This window comes from Pistacia vera, unplaced genomic scaffold (genome assembly GCF_008641045.1).
Source record: "Pistacia vera cultivar Batoury unplaced genomic scaffold, PisVer_v2 Contig11, whole genome shotgun sequence".
In the NCBI taxonomy this organism is placed as follows: Eukaryota; Viridiplantae; Streptophyta; class Magnoliopsida; order Sapindales; family Anacardiaceae; genus Pistacia; species Pistacia vera.
In genome coordinates this window covers 1,899,973-1,919,143 of record NW_022195137.1, presented here as the reverse complement: position 1 = coordinate 1,919,143, position 19,171 = coordinate 1,899,973, and the positions used below count along the sequence as shown (strand labels likewise).

The following is a 19,171-nucleotide window of genomic DNA, read 5'->3' as shown; positions in this document are numbered from 1 at the left end:
TCTGTCCACCTTGTGTCACATTATCGAAAACCATGAGAACCTTTTTGCTGCCTGCAGCTTTTTGTTTTGCATCAGAGGGGTCATCGTTTTTATCTTCAAGTGTTATTGCTGAAAGAATTTCTTGCTTTAGGGTAATTAGTCCATCACTTCTCTCTGCTCGTTCCCCAACATTGTCAATGAAGCAATACCTGTCAAACTGCCTATAGATTCTGTGGTAAATGACAGTAGCAATGGTAGACTTCCCTACACCAGCGATGCCCCAAATTCCCAGCGTGAAAACGTCTTTCGATCCCATGGATAAGAGAGATTCAATGTTTTCTGTATGTCTTTTCACACCAACCAGTTCCTTTTCTTTAACAAGGGATAGATAATTGAGTTTTTCATAAATGTCGCTGACAATCTGTTGTAAAAGTACTGATTCAAACCTGTCAAATACCAAGTATAATTAAGATACCCAAGCGAGGCAAGAGAACATAATTCTGATTCTAGCTAACTTATGTTGATGGAGATATTTCATTTTTTGATAGTTCAATGACTTCACATACAATATATATGTCACTCATTTGATCTAAAATACAGAAGTGCGTAATTGTTATCATTTTTCAAAACCTCATGTTTCTCATTATGTTTGGCTAAACCTCAGGGATGAACCCTTGCAAACAATTAGGAAAGACAATTCATAACTAGTGAAAATTTATATTGACCGATTGGAATATCATCCTCAACAACGCACATCCGCGACAATGTTTCTCAGATTAAAATATTTGCGGCTAAATTCTTCTTTTCCAGTTTGATGAGAAGAGAAAAAGATATATATAATCATTCTAAGAGTTCGACCAAGATCCTATGCCATGAATACCTAAATTCTATGAATCGAAAATGAGAAATTATCCTTCCTTTTAAGTGTTGGGCCTGTCCAGGATTTAATGGCAGGGGATTTTTCCCGCTTGATTGTATTCCTTCATTCTTTTTATATATAATTACCCTTTTACCCAAAAAAAAGGAGAAATTATCAGTATAAGAGTACTTTCTCCAATTCAAGATATTGTTTACTTAAAAGAACAGAAACTATGCATCGCAACCTCAAAGCAAGTTACCTAACTACAGATGAATCCCAGCCAGAGAGGTTGGCTGCTTCTGTCAAAGCAGTCCTCCATGTGTCTGACTTTTCCTTAAAACACCCTTCAAGCTTCGCAAATTCGGCACCAAAAGACCCCGATTGCCTCCTTACATCTGTCGGTGCTACATGATGAAACACTGGTATTACTATCTGTCCACGCTCTTTCATGCATCTAAGAATTTGTTCAAGTTCTTGAAGGCACCATCTTGAAGAGGCATAGCCTTCTGAAAAAGGATAACTGCAATCTTTTGTAAAACTTACGTTACATGAGTAACGTAAATAACATTTTGATTTTCATCAGTTTTAAAGTTGATGGTCCACATTCTTTGTTCAGTTTTCAAATGCTTCAGTTTCCAAGCGTTTGGGATTTATGGCAGCCATTAAGCAATGCCATTATGAGCTTGATGGAAGCTTGGCTATGTATATTATTTTGGTCCCTAAGCTCAAGAACTCGAATATACAGAAAAATACACCATCAATAGAGTGTCTTGAGAGCTTAGAAGATCCAAAATACTGCTCGTGAGTTTGTTTCAATGGCTGGAGGTAATTCTTGATTCCTGGTTTATAGTTTAAGAATATTATATTCTTTGTATTTCTGTTTAGATTACNTGAATCCCAGCCAGAGAGGTTGGCTACTTCTGTCAAAGCAGTCCTCCATGTGTCTGACTTTTCCTTAAAACGCCCTTCAAGCATCGCAAATTCGGCACCAAAAGACCCCGATTGCCTCCTTACATCTCTCGGTGCTACATGATAAAACACTGGTAATACAATCTGTCCACGCTCATTCTTGCATCTACGAATTTGTTCAAGTTCTTGAAGGCACCATGCCGAAGAGGCATAGCCTTTTGAAAAAAGGATAACTGCAATCTTTGACCTTTCAATTGCTTTCAAAAGAGAAGGCGTAATTTTATCTCCTCTGATAAGTTGGTCATCAAAAAATGCTCTAATATTTTTCCTGATCAAAGCTGAGTAGAGATGGCTGGTAAAGTTACTGCGGGTATCCTCGCCTCTAAAACTAAGGAAAACATCATACTCCTCTTCTAGGGAAATTCCGGAAGAAGAAGAAGAAGCAGCCATCACACTTTCACTAGAGAATAAGATAGAAGATATGTATGATGCTAAAACTTGAAAATTTTTCTAGCTCTTCTTCGGCTATCTATGTAAAAACCCACATTGTTACCATTTATATCACTTCGTCTTTTATTACTCAAATTTTATTTTAAGGTGGTGTACAACTGGAACCGGGGCCAGATAGCTATGAACACCTGTTAAAGAAAGGGATTTCTAATTTTATATAAATATATAAAAGATTCCACTTACCTACCGATGTTTGAACACTTCAAAGTTGTGATAACAATTCCTTGTTTACAAAAATAAAATGTCAATCCATTGTTGATGAAATTCTTGATCTGAATTAACTTCTCTTTAAATCTACTTAAAAAAGGAACCTGGAATTAAATTACATTATCACTCCCGATGTTTACGGTAGTAAACTCCACTGGTTTCGAACTAATAATTGCACCTTAGCTGTTTGTCTTTATCAATTGAAATTTCACATTGACTATCTGTCCATAGAAATGTTGATTCAATCAATCTAAATATTTATTCCCAGCCAGCCAGCGACCGGGATTGGCTATACTTACGATGGTGATGGTGACAGTGGTTGTGGGTAAACTTTTTTTTAGGGTTTGAATAGGTCTTGTTTGTTCAATAATATATGTAATATCTAATAAAAAAAAGCTAAAAACCACCTCATGAAAGATGTTTAATAAAAAATAAGTTCAACCTTCCTCAATTCTCACCATATTATTACCTCTTTTGAGAGCTCCTAACGTTCCCCGGGATTGTGATCTTCAAAGGCATACGAATTAAAATGCATAAGATCTTTAGCAGGCAATACTCCCTCAACATTGCATCCACTCTGATGTAGGGAAAATAGTGTTAATTAGGATGTAATTATTCCTTTCTTTATTTGATTTTCTTATTTATTTAGGGTTTCATATTAGGAATTCAAGTAGTTTTCTATTTTAATTAAGAGTTTATTGATTTAGAAAGTTTTAATTTAGTTAAATTTTACTTTCTTATTTTATAATTAATCAATAGTTGGATTTCTTGTTTTAATTAGTTTTGGTGTTTAAGTAGGATTTTATTTCCTTGTTTAATTAGAATCTCATTAGGGTTGGCTGTAACCACCCTATATAAACATATTATTTGTTTCTTTTGAACATACAGAATATTGAAAGAATTATTACGATTTATTTCAGATTTTAAGACTTAAGTTTCTGTGAGCGAGACTATTTATCAGTTCTAAAGGTATAGTCGAGTGTTAGTCTTGTTTTATCACGCTAACTCACTACATCAATTGGTATTAGAGCAAGCAAAATTCGTCTGATCTAATGGTAGGTGATGAAGTTGTAGGCGGCAACGGTTTTCCTGGCAAAGATCAGGGAATTGAGACCTTGCAAAGGGTGGCGTTGACAGCTTTGGAGCAACGAATGGATCTCAGATTCCAATGTTTGGAATGACACTTTGAAGAAATTGCAGATCGACTTGATGTTTTGAGCGAAGATGCCAACAGAAATCGGAATGACAAGAGGCAACGTACTAGAGATGATATGGCTCATTGACAACCTTTCGGTAGACCAGTTTTTGCAAACAGCGGTAAACAACAAGTCTACATGGAAGATTCAAACGAAAAAGATGATTACTTTATAGATTTTAGAAGGCATGTTGGATATGGACGAAGTGGTTATGGGGATAGAGATACCAGCGAATTCAAATTAAACGTTGATATTCCTTGTTTTAATGGTAATTTAAATATTTAAGACTTTCTGGATTGGATTACGGCATAGACAGGTTTTTCAAATATATGGAGATTCCAGAAGGAAGAAGGGTGACACTTGTTGCGTGCAAATTGAAGGGTGGAGCTTCTGCGCGGTGAGAAAGATTACAATCCATATGATTTTGCGAGGGGAAAGCAATAGTTAGAACTTGGTACAGGATGAAACAGTTGTTACAAAGGGATTTTCTTCCTCCTGATTATGAGCAGATATTATTCCAGCAATACCAGAGATGCCGTTAGGGTCAAAGTTCTATCCGAAAATATATTGTTGAATATCGACGGTTGTTACTCCACCTTGACTATAATGAACATCCATATTGAGTAACTTTATGATTCTTTAATGGGTTGAATGTAAATGTACGAGCTCAAATTGATTTATTGCCTGACCATACATTGCTTGATGTTGTTCAACTAGCAATTGTAGAATCATAATTAAGAATTAAAAAAAGAATTCTTCTTTAGAAAATACATGGCTCACAAGTTATGGAAGAAGACAAGAAACATAAAGCACTTCCTAAAGAAATTCTTAAAGCCAACGAAGATCATGTGAGATGTTACAAATTAAGGATCACACATCAAAGGAGATTGAGCATGAAGTAGACATTGAAGCTAAACGAGTTCTCCAAGAAGAGAAGATTGAACAAGAGCAAAAGCAAGTTGTCCTAAAGGAGAAGCTTGAGCAAAAGCAAGCTGTTATAAAGGAGAAACTTGAGCAAAAAGAAAACATTTAAGTTAAAGATCAAAAGGATGAAACATCGATGACATTCGATTGCGACTTGAAGACTATAGTGCATTACAACGCTCCTAGGAAGATCAATGACAAAGGATATTTATTTGCTCCAAAGGAGGACTTATTACTCTATTTCAAGTATCACCCACCAGATTGAAACTCGAGGACGAGTTTATTTTTAAGAGGGGGAGTGTGATGCAGGGAAAATAGTGTTAAATTAGGATGTAATTAGAATCTAATTTTGTTTCCCTTTCTTTATCTGATTTTCTTATTTATTTAGGGTTTCATATTAGGAATTCAAGTAGTTTTTATATTAAGAGTTTAGTTGATTTAGAAAGTTTTAATTTAATTAAATTTTACTTTCTTATGTTATAATTAGTCAACAGTTGAGATTTCTTGTTTTAATTAGTTTTAGTGTTTAAATAGAATTTTATTTCCTTGTTTAATTAAAGTCTTGTTAGGGCTGGTTGTAACCACTCTATATAAACATCAATAACACTTGAACATCAATAACACTACGGACACCGAAATTTTTGCACCGAATTTTTGTACCGGCCGACGTGGAACGCGTTCTCCCATTTCTTTATAATTTTTTTCTAGTGAACGGCCGTCCATCAAATTTGGACGGCCGTTCACTAACATGGACGCCCGTCCATCAAATATGGACGGGCGTCCATATGCTAGGGACGCCTGTCCCTATTAAAATAAAATTAAAAAGTTTGTAAAAGTTTAGGGACGGCCGTCCATCCATTATTGGTAGAGCGCTTAATTGGCCACTTTCCGGTTAGTACTTGATCACCCAAGTGCCCAAACATCCCGCTGTCACGCAACAGTCGTGGGAACAACGTGGACAATGGCTCCAACTTGACCTCCAACTGCTTGTCTCGACAAATAGTGGGGTTGCAGTCAAGGATCTTCAGCAACTCCTCCTCGAGATACGCAACGACTGCTATCCAGTGCATCTCTTTGACGAGGATCATGTAGTACACTCTTTTAACAAAGGCCCAACTGTGGCCATATTTGGGCTGATCCCCCCGTATATACTGCATAATTCTGTCATCAAAATGATAATCATCAGGGATGCAGTATAACTGTACTGGGGCCAATCTTTTTTGCTTCGGTCCTTTTGCTGCACCACTAGCAACGACATTTTTAATTAAAGTGCAATATGCCGAAACAAGCCTTTGACCAAACACCACATCAGTGATGGCATAGTCGGGATACAATAGATCACCATCAGTAGTCTGTCGTAGCCTCATCAGTGCCAATATCTCATCGATATGCTGCATCAAATCAAAATAACAAGATAAGTATGGAAAACGTAGGCAAAAATAAGGAAAATTAAGCGAAAATAACTCACCCAGTCCTCAAGCCACGTGCCCATCGTCAACAACTTCCTAAACCATTCCCGGGGATAATCCCCTGTCTTACACTTTATATGGCCATTACTTCCTGATCCATTATAATAGGCATATAAGAGTTTTTTTCTTTTCCTCTATTGGCCTATACAAATCGACATTTGAGTACAATTTCCCTTGCCCACTTCCTCCATTTTACATCCCCGCTTCCTTCGCCTCCCACCTTGCTCGCCTCCATTATCATCGCCCCACTTCCTCCACCAACCTCCTCAACCTCCTCTATTTCTGGTTCTTCCTCCATTTGTTTCTTAATTTTCTTCTTCTTTACCTGTGTCACTACCATGTAAGGCGATTTCACAAACTTGCTTTTCCGGTTCTCTCTTTTCAAGCCAGTTTGCACTTCAACCGCCTTTAATTCTCCACCAACTTTCTCCTCCATTGTACCAACTTCCTCCTCCACTGTATCAACTTTCTCTCCCAGCTTATCCACTTTCTCCTCCACCATTTTCATGCACTCTTCCATCTTGTCAAACCTTGCATAAACGGCCGTTGTAAAACTCTCAAACAAGCTGTTTATGAGGTCAACAACCTCATTCTCTGGACGTCGATGTCTCGGCAAAGCGGTACTTGTTGTACTGGTTTGCTGAGGCATATGAACCTCTTCCTCCCTCTTCTCCTCCTCCTCCTCGGACCTCCGGCCAATTGGAGCTTCATCCTCCTCGACATCAACCACGTTGTGAAGTAGTGGCCCCGCAATTGCCATCACATGCGTGACCCTTTTAGGTCCCGCATCAGGCAGTCTATCCGTTCATCGCTTGCATCCTCCAGTGCGTTGAAAGATTTGACATACTCCTCTTCCGCTTTAGCCCTAGTAGCGGTGAGAAAGGGACGGACGACTCCCTGTAATAAGAAACAAAATCAATCAGATTGAAGCGACATTTTAAAGCAACTGCATATTCAAAAGCTTAGTCCTTTAATCTTACCCCAGCCGCTTGAATCTCAACGTCTATTTGCTCGTAATTCTTGTAATCTGAATGTGTGTACCTCTAGACATTCCACCGCAACATCCTAGGAAATTGCTGTTGCACATCCAAACTATTGGTCCTCCCCCTCCCCCTCCCCCCCTTAGCAAAGACAGGGATGACCTCATACATCCAAACCTACATTGTAAAAAAAAAAACAGTCCATATCATAATTCAAACATATATGTTACAAAAAATATAACAAAAAGCTATTAATATTTACCTGCATTGCCCATGGGAAGCCAAACAAATTGTACGTGCTTGGTTTATCCTTCCCCTCCTATTGGGACTGCTTTAATGCCATGTCTACTTTTTTCAGGCTGTTGATGGTTTGCTCATATGATTTCAGTCCCCATGGATAAGAATTAAAGAACTTCAAGTTGCTTGCAAACAACAACCAATCTTTCTCAACAGCTTTTGTTGAGTCACCAGCCAATAAGATCGAATGTAAAAACAAAACCAAGTACACTTTTATCTTCTCTGTATTAGTAAATTCAACTGTTTCTAGCCTATTCTCTAATACCTGTGTTGTAATAGACTTATCCCCCTGCAAAACCTTATTATAAAATTGTATGGCTCCCCGACTATTCTTTACTGCCGCTGCCTTCTTATCTGGCACTTCCCCACATCCTAAGCCCGTCACTAGGGCATATTCCATCATGCCAAAACGTAGTGGCTTTCCGCCCACCACAAACCACATTTTTTTTTTTATTGCATCTTACTGAGTCCAGCAACATGTAATGCACTCCTTGCCCCCAAAATGCCTTTTTCTAATGATTTTTGAGTCCTAAAAACCGACCGAAACAAGTGCGACTGAAATATCTTTTACCATAATTAATTCCATCTAAAATGTCCTGTATTCTGTCAAAAACTTTCCAACTTGACCTGACCATCACCCTTGCAGGGAAGTAGGGCAGCTTATCGCTTATAAGGTCTAACTCGTAGTCTGTATAGTTTACGGTCCGCACAATCTGCACAATCGATATAAACAAAATGTCAGCAATAAAAATAAACCAAAACAACTAATAAACAAAATATCAGCAACAAAAAATTACCACTATGGTTGGTTAAGCGATTTCAGATTGGTTAAGCGATTTCAGATCGCTTAAGAGATCTTGACTCTGCCTCGTGCAAGATCGCTTAAGCGATTTCAAGTCGCTTAAGCGACCAAGAGTAAACTGAAAGAATCTCTTAAGCGACACAAATGATAGCTTAAGCGATCTTATATCTATGATTCTGCCTTAAAAAGATCGCTTAAGCGATCTGAAATCGCTTAAGCGACCAAGAGTCAACTTAATCAATCGCTTAAGCGATATAAAGGATCGCTTAAGCGATCTTAGATCTGGGCAGATGGAGTAAAAGAGGTTAATCGCTTAAGCGACAGTTCAAAACTACCCTTGCTTTGGCGGCCCGCTCGTTCTCGCCGGCCTCTTTTTCGTCACCTGAATTCTCGCCGGAATCCTCCTCCTGGCCTAAATTATCGCCTGACTCCTCATCTTCATAACCGTTTGCCGATTCTTCCCTCTGTTCTGGTGCCGCCGGCGTCTCCTTTCCCGATCTACCACTTCACTGATCGGATGATCCACCGGAGCAGCCATTGAACTGCTTGTGCCACCGAAATCTAGGATTTGAAGTGGCGTTGGGTTGTCCTCGTTATTGTGAGTATTAGCCATGGTTTTGGATTGAATTTGGTGTGAAAATTTGTAGTTTGGATCAGAAATGTAGGCTGTATCGCCAAAAATCGCGTAGATTCCGTTTAGGGTTCAAGAAATCGATTTTGAGGTTCAAGAAATCGATCAAAAATTGTGACTTATCGCCGAAAATCACGACTATATTCCGTTTAGGGTTCAAGAAATTGAGTTTACGATTGAATATGGTGTGGAAATTTGCGGGTTTGATTGGAAATCGCACTGTCTCCCTTTGGTTCAAGAAATCGCTTTTTACCCTAATGAATTTCGATTAAGCGAGGTGAATAGTTAATGGGGCTTGTTTTTAGAAATTTCAAATTTTAAAAACTTTTATTATTTCTGATTCGGCCCAAATATATTTTAATCTTTTCATTTTAACCCATTTTACGTGTTTAGTTAATCTTTTCATTTTAACCCATTTTACGTGCTTAGTTAGTGGGGCTTGGTTGCTTAAGCGATCTCTTCGGAGGCAAAATAAAATCTGCCCAGATAGATGATCACTTAAGCGATCATCTGGTATCGCTTAAGAGATTCTTCGCTTTTACTCTTGATCGCTTAAGCGATTTAAGCAATCTCTTCTGAGGCAGAATAAAATCTGCCCAGATCTATGATCGCTTAAGCGATCCTCTGGTATCTCTTAAGCGATTCTTCGCTTTTATTCTTGGTCGCTTAAGCGATTTAAGATCATTTAAGCGATCTCTTCTGAGGCAGAATAAAATCTGTCCAGATCTATGATCGCTTAAGCGATCCTTTGGTATCTCTTAAGCGATTCTTCGCTTTCACTCTTGGTCGCTTAAGCAATTTCAGATCGCTTAAGCGATCATTTGAGCAAAAATCTTGGTCACTTAAGAGATATATGTGGTCGCTCATATATCGCTTAAGCGATCATGACAAAAAGAAAAGAATCCTACATTTCTCCTGAATTATGTAATAATCTGTCTTTATAGAGCTAATTTCGAAATAACTCATTTTCCTCCCAAATTCGAAAAGAATAAGCAGCAAAATGAAGTCATTTATATCAATCTAATCCATCACAGATCAAAATATAAGAGACATCAATGTAATTGAAAGTTTAAACTTAAAATCATTCATAATATGCCAAGACAGAATAATCCTAAGCCACTTTGACAAGTTTTGGAATTCGGTATAATCATTGTCTGAGATCATCTTTGGTACCATGCCTTGCCAACAGCCTTGATGCAGATGTCGCCACTTTGAGAAGTTTCAAATTCGGTATAATCACTATCTGAGATCATTTCATGGTACCATGGCTTGCCAGCAGCCTGATTGCTTGCCTCCTCTGCCACCAGCCTTGATTACGATGCCTTGCCGGCAGCCTACTTTGACAGCCCAAGCTAGTTTGAGGAGTTCCCTCTCATTGTTTGCTAGCAACCTACAAAATTATCCGGCACACCTACACCACGTCAGCTTTTCTAAATAAAACACAAAAAAAAACAAAAAGTTTTTCAGGGCCAATTATTAAATGGAAAGTTGGGATGTCCGGGGAGTAAAATTTTCTTTCTTCACGAACCCAAGTTATGGAGTGCAAGATTGAAATGTTCACTGGTCCGTCTATTTCGGTAAAGCTGTGTATAAGCATGACACTTGCAGCATCACACCACAACCCAAGTATCAACATCAACATCACATAAACTACAAAATTAAAAGTACAAGTTCCAACCTTTTGATTGGGTTGTTCACTCAAAACGGATCCATTTCCCCATGGAAGCACTCAACACACCAAGCTCCCGAAAAATGGTCATTATTTCGTCATTCAATCCGTCCATCGGGGTTGGTCATGTCGAACTGAATAATTTCAGGGCATATCCCCCACAATCAAGACTGCAATAGGAAGATGACATTAGCATTAGAACCAGCTTTAGAACAATTGTATTGTAAGTTAGTTTTATACAAAATACCTTGACTCATTTGTTGGGACGGAACGTGCTTGAGTGGCCACTTTCCCGTCAATGCTTCCACCGAGGTGCCAAACATCCCGCTTTCGTGTAACAGCCGCAGGAACAACACGGATAGTAGCTCCAACTGCCTGTCTCGACAAATTGTTGGTTGCAGTCAAGGATCTTCAGCAACCTCTCCTCTAAGAGCGCAACGACTGCTATCCAGTGCATTTCTTTGACCAGGATGATGCAGTAACACTTTTAACCTTTGCCCAACTGTGGCCATATTGGGCCTGTCCCCTATTATATACTGCATCATCCTGTCATCAAACTTAAAATCATTAGGGACGCAGTCCAAGTCTTCTGTGCCCGATCGTTTTCACTTGGCTCCTTTTGCTACAAATGTACCAATGGCCTTTTTCAATAAATTACGATATGTCGATACCAGTGTTTGGCCAAAGGCCCATCAGTGATGGCACAATCGGATCAGTAGATCACCATTGCTGGTTTGTCGCAGTCTCATCAGTGCAATTCCTCATCGATGTGCTGCATCAAATAAAAACAACATGATAAGTATACAATACCTCATGGAAAACATAAGCAAAAATAAGAAAAATTAAGCGAAAACAACTCACCGAGTCGTGAATCAGCTGCCTATCGTCAAAACTTTTCAAACCAATCCTGAGAATAATCCCCGGTCTTACACTTTACAAGGGCATCACTTCCATTCATTGTAATAGGCATAGAAGGGTTTTTCTTTTTCCTTCTTTATTGGCCTATACAATCGAAGTGGACTCCATTTTTGCTTGCCCGCTTCCTCCTGCTTCCTCCATTTGTACACCCCGCTTCCTTCGCCCCCCGCCTCAACCTCCTCCATTAATACTGCCCCACTTCTCAGAACCCTCTTTAACCCCGTTAATTTTGGCTTCTTCTTCAATTTGTTTCTTTGTTTCCTCTAATTCCACGTGTTAGTCCGGTGTAAGGCGATTTCACAAACCTGCTTTTTCGGCTCTCTCTTTCAGCCCAGGTTGCACTTTAACCGCCTTCAATACTCTACCAACTTCCTCCTCTACCCTAACAACTTTCTCTACCACCTTATCCACTTCTCCTCCACCCTTTTCAACTGTCTTCCATTTTATCAAACAAATGTTATGAGGTCAACCACCTCACTCTCCCGACCCTGACGCCTCGGCAAAGCTGTACTTGTTGTACCGATTTGCTGAGGCATGCGAACCTCTTCCTCCCTCCTCTTCTCCTCTCTCCCACCTATTGCAGCTTCATACTCCTCGACGTCAACCACATTCTCAAGCAGTGGCCCTATAACTGCCCTCACATGTGTGACCCTTGTAGGTCCCGCGTCACGGTCTATCCCTTCATCCCTTTGATCCTCTAGTGCTTGGAAAGTGTGACATAGTGCTGTTGCGCTTCACCCCCAGTAGTGGTGAGGAAGGGACGGACAACCCCTTGTAATAAGAAACAAAATCAATCATATTTAAGCGACATTTTAAAGCAAGTGCATATTCAAAGCTTAATCCTTTAATCTTACCCGAGCTGATTGAATTTCAATCTCTATTTCTCATAATCCAAAGGTACACTTCTGGTCGTGCCACCGCTACATCCTAGGAAATGTCGTTGCACAACCAAAGCCCTAACCTTCCCCTGCCTTAGCCAGGACAGGATAACCTCATACATCAAACCTACATTGTAAAAAAATAGTCCATATCATAATTCAAACACATATATTAAAAAAAATATAGCAAAAAACTGTTAATATTTACCTGCTTGCCCATGGGAAGCCAAACAAATTGTACGTCGTTGGTCTGTTCTTCTCAGCCCATTGGGAGTGCTTTAACACCAGGTCTTTTGCTTGCAGGGACTCCTGGTTCACTTAAATGATACCCGCCCACGCGATAAGCATTAAAGAAGTTCAAGTTGCTTACAAACTTCACCTAATCAATATCACGGCTTTTGTTGAGTCACTAGCCATTAGGATCGAATGTAAGAACAATACCAAGCACAGTTTGAACGTCTCTGAATCGTTAAACTCACCATCTTTAACCTATCCTCTAATTCCTATGCCTTAATAGACTTTTCCCCGCCAAAACCTTGTTAGCCAACCTTTTGCTCCCGCACTGTCCGTTATTCTTTTTTACTCAACCTCACCTGGCAATTCCCCACATCTTAAGCCAGTCACCAACGCATATTCCATCATCCCGAAACGTAGGCTTTCCATCCACCATGAACCACATTTCGTGCTTTTTGTTGCTTTTTATGAGTGCAGCAACATATAATACACCCCGACCCCCAGAATGTCTTTTTCCATTTGTGTCCATATCCCAAAAATGACTGAACAAGTCTCTTTGAATCTCCTTTCACCATTCCTCACTATCCCTAAAATCCCCGTTATTCTCGTTAAAACATCCCAACTTGAGCTCACTGTCACCCTCACAGGGAAGTAAGGTACGTATCGCTTACAACCTCCAATCCGTACTCTCTATAGTTTACGCTCCGGAAAATCTGCACAATCGATATAAACAAAATATCAGCAAAAAATTAAACCAAATCAAATATAAACAAATACACTCCGGAAGAATCGCTTAAGCGATGGGCAGATGATTCTGCCTCATAAGATCTCTTAACGAGAATCGCTTAAGCGATAAGAAGATCGCTTAAGCGATTCATTATTTTACTCTTGGTCGCTAAGCAATTTAAGATCGCTTAAGTGATCTCTTCCAAGGCAGAATCAACATCTACCCAGATCTAAGATCGCTTAAGCGATCTTTTATATCGCTTAAGCATTCGACACTTTTACTCTTAACGATCTGTCGCTTAGTGACCACAAAGGACGCTTAAGCGTTATAGATCTGGGTAGATTTGGTTCTGCCTCGGAAGAGATTGCTTAACGATCTTAAAATCGCTTAAGCGACCAAGAGTAAAAGCGATTCATCACTTTTACTCTTGGTCGCTTAAGCGATTACAGATCGCTTAAGAGATCTTGTACGAGGCAGAATCAACATCTGCTAGATCTAAGATCGCTTAAGCGATTGTTTATATCGCTTAAGCGATTGTTTATATCGCTTAAGCGATTCATCGCTTTTACTCTTAAGCAATCCTAAATAGCTTAAACGACCAAGAGTAAAAGCCATCAATCGCTTAAGCGATACAAAGGATCGCTTAAGCGATCTTAGGTCTCGGCAAGTACAAATACCTTTTCTTCGGCGGCCTCCTCTCTTTGGCGGCCTCCTCCTCCTCGTCTGAACTCTCATCGGACTCCTCTTCCTGGCCTGAATTCTGCCCGGCCTCCTCTTCCTCTTCAGAATCGTTTTGCTCCTGTTCTCTCTCTTGTTGTGCCGCCATCGTCTCCACTGCTGGAACACCTTCACTGATCGGAGGATCCACCGGAGCAGCCATTGAACTGCTTGCGCAGCCGGACTCTACGATTCGAAGAGGCGTTGGGTTTTCCTCCTCATTGTGAATGTCAGCCATGGTTTTAAGAAAGGAAGAAGCTTTAGGATTGAATTTGGGTGTGAAAATTTGCCAGAATGTGGACTGTTATCGCCGGAAATTGCACAGAATGTGTTTAGGGATTGAAGATATCGATTTTTGCCTTAATTGTTTTCGATTAAGCGATTTGAATGGGTGGGGCTCTTTTTCAAATTTCAAATTTTAAAAACTTTCATTAATTATTTTTGTCCTTATATATTTTAATCTTTTCATTTTAACCCATTTTACATGTTTAATGGATCCTAATTGTGCGACGTCAGCTTCTCTAAATTAAAAAAAAATGAAAAACAGTTTCAAGGCCATTTTCTTAAATTAAAACTTGGGATGGCCGGTCAGCTAAATTTTCTCTTACTACAGGTGTTCATTATTGTATTAAATGTTTTTATTTTTAAATTAAAAAATAAGAATAAAAACACATTTGATATCATTTTTTATTAGACGATAAATAAGAGAATAAAAAGATAGAAAACAACTTTTTTGTTTTGTGTTGAGATCTTTATAACTTTGATAATTTACGTTTGATTTTAGTAATTCTTTTTATATGATATTGGACGATTTACAAAATTATAGTATAAATATAAAAATAAATAAAAGCAGAATAATAAATTAACAATAATTAGTAAAAAATGAAATAATAAAGATAGGATACGTGTTACAAGTTGAGTGGCGTTGTCTCTTTCAAGAGTTGAAAATTAAAGCACGTTTTTAAACAAATGTCAAATATATTGAAGCAGCCGTGGGAACCACCTTCCACTTTGATGAAATTGTGGGGAAGCTTAAAGCTAAATTTTGATGAAATTAAAATAGCTAGGTTTGTATTAATTTGCATATAGCCATTTTTATTATTCAAAATCCCAAAGTAATCTAGGTCTAAAATAAAATATCTCGTGGCTGATGTACTTTTATTCATTTATTTAACAAAAATGACGTAATTATTTTTAACTCTCAAAACCATCACAAACTATTAACCACCCGATAGATTAAATGTGTAAGTCAAAACTAAGGATCGCATAATCAGAATTGCTTTGTCAACCTTATAGGATTTCTTTGAAGGAATCCAAGACGAACTTAGAAAACACGATATTTTCTTCTTATATTAATTGATTCACTTTTTTCTTTTCCCAAATCACATGCCTTTATGTAAACAAGAAGCAAGACCGACCCTATAAGCTTCCTAATATATATTTAATTTATATAAAAAAAGATAAATATAAAAATAAAATCTTAAGGCTTCTAAAAGTAAAATATATTAGGATCATCCATTATCACTCTTATAATTTTGATCTGAAGTTAAATTGTTTGTAAAGTAAATATATATGTGATTAAGCAAGAATCTACATAAATCCCAAAATGTGTCTTATTAAACTAATGTAAACCCTAAAATGATGTTTGTAAAATAATTATTTAATATAATAATTTATTAATAAAAAAAAAAATAAACAACGTTTTTCATTATAATTATCATGTTATCAATATCGAATAATTGATGAAAGATGTTGGTAGATAGGCATTTATATCGAAAAAAAAATGCTATATGTACAAAGAGTCTTTGTACAAAGTGATGTGACACTAGTTTCACATCAATCTTCTCTTTCTTTTCACAAACTGGTGGTGTGACAAATGTTACGTTACTTTGTACAAAGACTTTTTATAAGAGTCTTTGTACATCTAACATTTCTTTTATGTCGAAATCCCAAACATTTATTTATAAAAAAATTTGATGTATTTTGTAACCACCAAAAGCATCACAAGATATAATACACTTGTTGGTTTCGAAAATGCAACCTTTACCCCATTTTATTAGTTAAATATTCAATAATATTTTAATAAAACTAAAAAAAATTACCTAGAATAAAAATAAATGTAATGAAATATTTTAGATAAGAAAATTTTAAAAACTAGAAAAATTAATAAGTTTTGTATCAGTAAGGACTAAGGAGGGGCACAATTTAAAGAGTTTAAAACGCTAGGGATTACAGGGGACCACGTGATAGTGTTGGGCTACTAATGTTTGTAAACATGCCCAAATTTATGTAGATAGCCCAACTTTGAAATAAATAAAGGCCATTTTCATAAATCCTTTTCAGAAAACCATCGATAGTGACGGATGAAATCATAATAAACATGTTGTAGTTTGTGTTCATTTAATGTTTCTGGCATAATCTCTAAATAGACCTCGTTTTCACAACAAACAGACACATCAACCAAGGAATCCAATGTGCATCCTAATTAGTGAAGAATATAAATAATATTTTTGGTTAAATAAAGCACCAAACTCAATCAATAATTTACATACAAAAATGAAAAGTATTTTCCGATAATTTCATTTCACATATAGCATGACTATTTTATTGGTGTGATGGGCTCGTAGCTCCATTTCTGTTGGAAGATCTTATGGATTTAACCTCTAATTCTTTCGGGCTTTTTGAAAGTGAATCGGAAATGTATTATCTTTTTCCTCAATTTAAATAAGGATATAATTATAATAAAACATTTAATTCTTCTTCTTCGTCCGTATTTTACATGAAAGCTTTATATTTGCATATACTAAAAATTTAAAAGTGAATTTAAATAGACTATACAGTAATTATTATCACAATTAGATTAAAATGTTTCTCTTGCTATATTCAAATTTCATATCCTTGTAAATCCAAAGTATTGTTCGATTTTCTTTTGTAGAGCCTTTTCCAAGTTTTATAATTTGTTATGAATCACAAAACTATTCATTATGATAATTATATTGCAAAATGGAAACCCAGAAAAAAAACTAAAACTTAAATCAAGCTACATCTTTATGTTAGTTTTTGGAGTGTTTTATAGAAACAAAGGATAATAAAAGATTTCAAATCTGGAGCAAAATGACGAACATATCTAGAAATCCTTCTTATAATTATTTACAATCTTTTTAAATACTATTATAGCCCTATCTAAAGTAGAAGACGGGGGCTAAAAATCACTAACGTATATCTTTTGCATTGTCCTTTGATACAATATCTAAAATCAGGAGAGATGATCCTATTAAACAAACATATAGGGTTGTGTTGAGAGAAAAAATTTTGAAAAGCTCCTTCGAATGAATATGGTAAATCTTCAAGTTGAGCCCAGAGGGAGTAGAATTTAAAGAACAAGTTGGTGTTCTCTCCAGCTGTTTTCATTTTATCCATAGTAATAAAAAAACTTTATCATAGTAATGAACGGTGATGCTTACTTTTTTTTTTTTATAATTCATAAATCCCCGTTCTTGTTTTACAAGCCTGAGTTTGAAATGAAACTCAAACTCAATGAAAAAAGGTTAAATATGATTGTATTGGCTATAAATGTGTCCGTGAGAACTAAGAACATCGAATGTGCAAACAAACCAAATGTATTGTTTATCGTTCCTTTCTGTGTTGTTCTTATCCTTACAAATATGCACAACACAATTTAATATGAATCTAAAAACACCGTAGAAATCTCATCAGACGACCGAAACCAAATCTTTAACGTCCATTTATTAGAACATAAACCATAAAACTTCTGTAACATATTACAAATGGAGCTTACAATGTCAATGCTTTTTTATGAACTCTGAGATACTTTGAATAAGATTGCTAGTTTCTCCACCAGTTTTTGGATCCATGTCTATTGCAATTTTATTCAAATAAAAACAATGCCCCATCCCATTACTCATCACCAATCCCACATCTTTCTCCGCCTTCTTCATCGCCTCATAGTACTCCAACTCAGTGTCATACATCAAGTCATTCTCCGCCACACATACCAGAAACGGCGGCAGTTTTAGCTCATTCAACGGCGGCGCAGCCGCCCCCATTGGACACGTTAAATGATGATCCTTATTACACCCCTCCGGTAACGCTAACTTAATTAACTTATCCACCATCTCTAGGGTTAAAAACGGTGACTCGGGTTTTTCCAACTCCGACTTGCTCCGTTCTGCCCGCATGAAACCCGGATGGATCGGAATCGCTCCGACTAGTTTTAACGGAGTTATGTCGTGCACATTTCCTGCACGTGCTGCTACTTCGTGCACCACGTTCCCTCCTGAGCTATCTCCAATGAGAAAAACTCGGTTGAAGTTTCCGTTTTTGTTGATCCAAGGCTCATGTGACTGGCCCTGAGCCAGTGAACGGAGCCACATCAGGGCTTCGAAGCCATCGTCGCATGCAGCCGGAAGGCGGTGCTCGGGAGCTAGCCGGAGATAAACGGAGACAATAACGGCGGGGACAGACTTCGCAAGCCTAGAGTAAATGTTATAGTACATAAAACAATTAGGTTGGCTAACGCAAAAACCGCCGCCGTGAAAATGAAGAAGAATCGGTAGCTTGTGTTGATCATCGTGTTGTTTCTCTGGTTGATAAATTCGGACTCGGAGATTAGTAGTGCCGTTGATGGTGACATCCTTGGTGGCGATGCCGTGTGAAAATTCCTGGTGGGGTGGGACGGGGTCGATCATGAACTTGACCTCGGGTGGTCCGGTCCATGTGCGGTCCACGGAGCCATCATTGTAGATTCGTAGCCAACCGGAGACTTCTTCAACTATTGTTTTCTCAGTAACCATGGCTGAATTAGGGTAATGTATTGTTGGAGGGAAGAGATAAGCTATTTAAAAGAAGGCATAAGTGGTGGCGGGTCATCAGGACGTGATCTCATGTGCATGGCTCTAGTCTTGGTGATGTGCGGGTCATCGGGGCCGTATTTGTAGTTTTGCCTTCAGAATTGTTCAATGATGATTTTGAGTTTTTTCTGTAAGTAGTTATTAAGGTTACTTTCCAAAATGATTGATTTTTTTATAATGTGATTTGTGTGGCTAAGTACCTAACACACTTTCGCAAACTATTGTATAACCCAACACCGATTTTTGTGTTATAATTTAGTATTACAATTTCATTAAAAAAATGTTCATTGTGAGTCAACTTTCAAATAACCATGCACGATTCTTTTTAAAAATATTTTAAATGATCATATAATCATTTAATATAATTTTTTCATATATATTTGATGCAACAGTA

The 19,171-nt window shown here is 37.7% G+C and overlaps 1 protein-coding gene across 1 annotated transcript; it reads right to left on the bottom strand.

Moving 5' to 3' along the window:
- Positions 1-17,709: 17,709 nt before the first annotated feature.
- Positions 17,710-18,720, bottom strand: LOC116138180 (probable carboxylesterase 15). The gene has a single exon (XM_031423913.1). The coding sequence runs from the start codon at positions 18,718-18,720 to the stop codon at positions 17,710-17,712; it is 1,011 nt and encodes a 336-aa protein (XP_031279773.1).
- Positions 18,721-19,171: the final 451 nt, after the last annotated feature.

Excerpts from the sequence above, each read along its gene's own strand:
- LOC116138180 (XM_031423913.1), bottom strand. The coding sequence starts at position 18,720 with ATGGTTACTGAGAAAACAATAGTTGAAGAAGTCTCCGGTTGGCTACGA.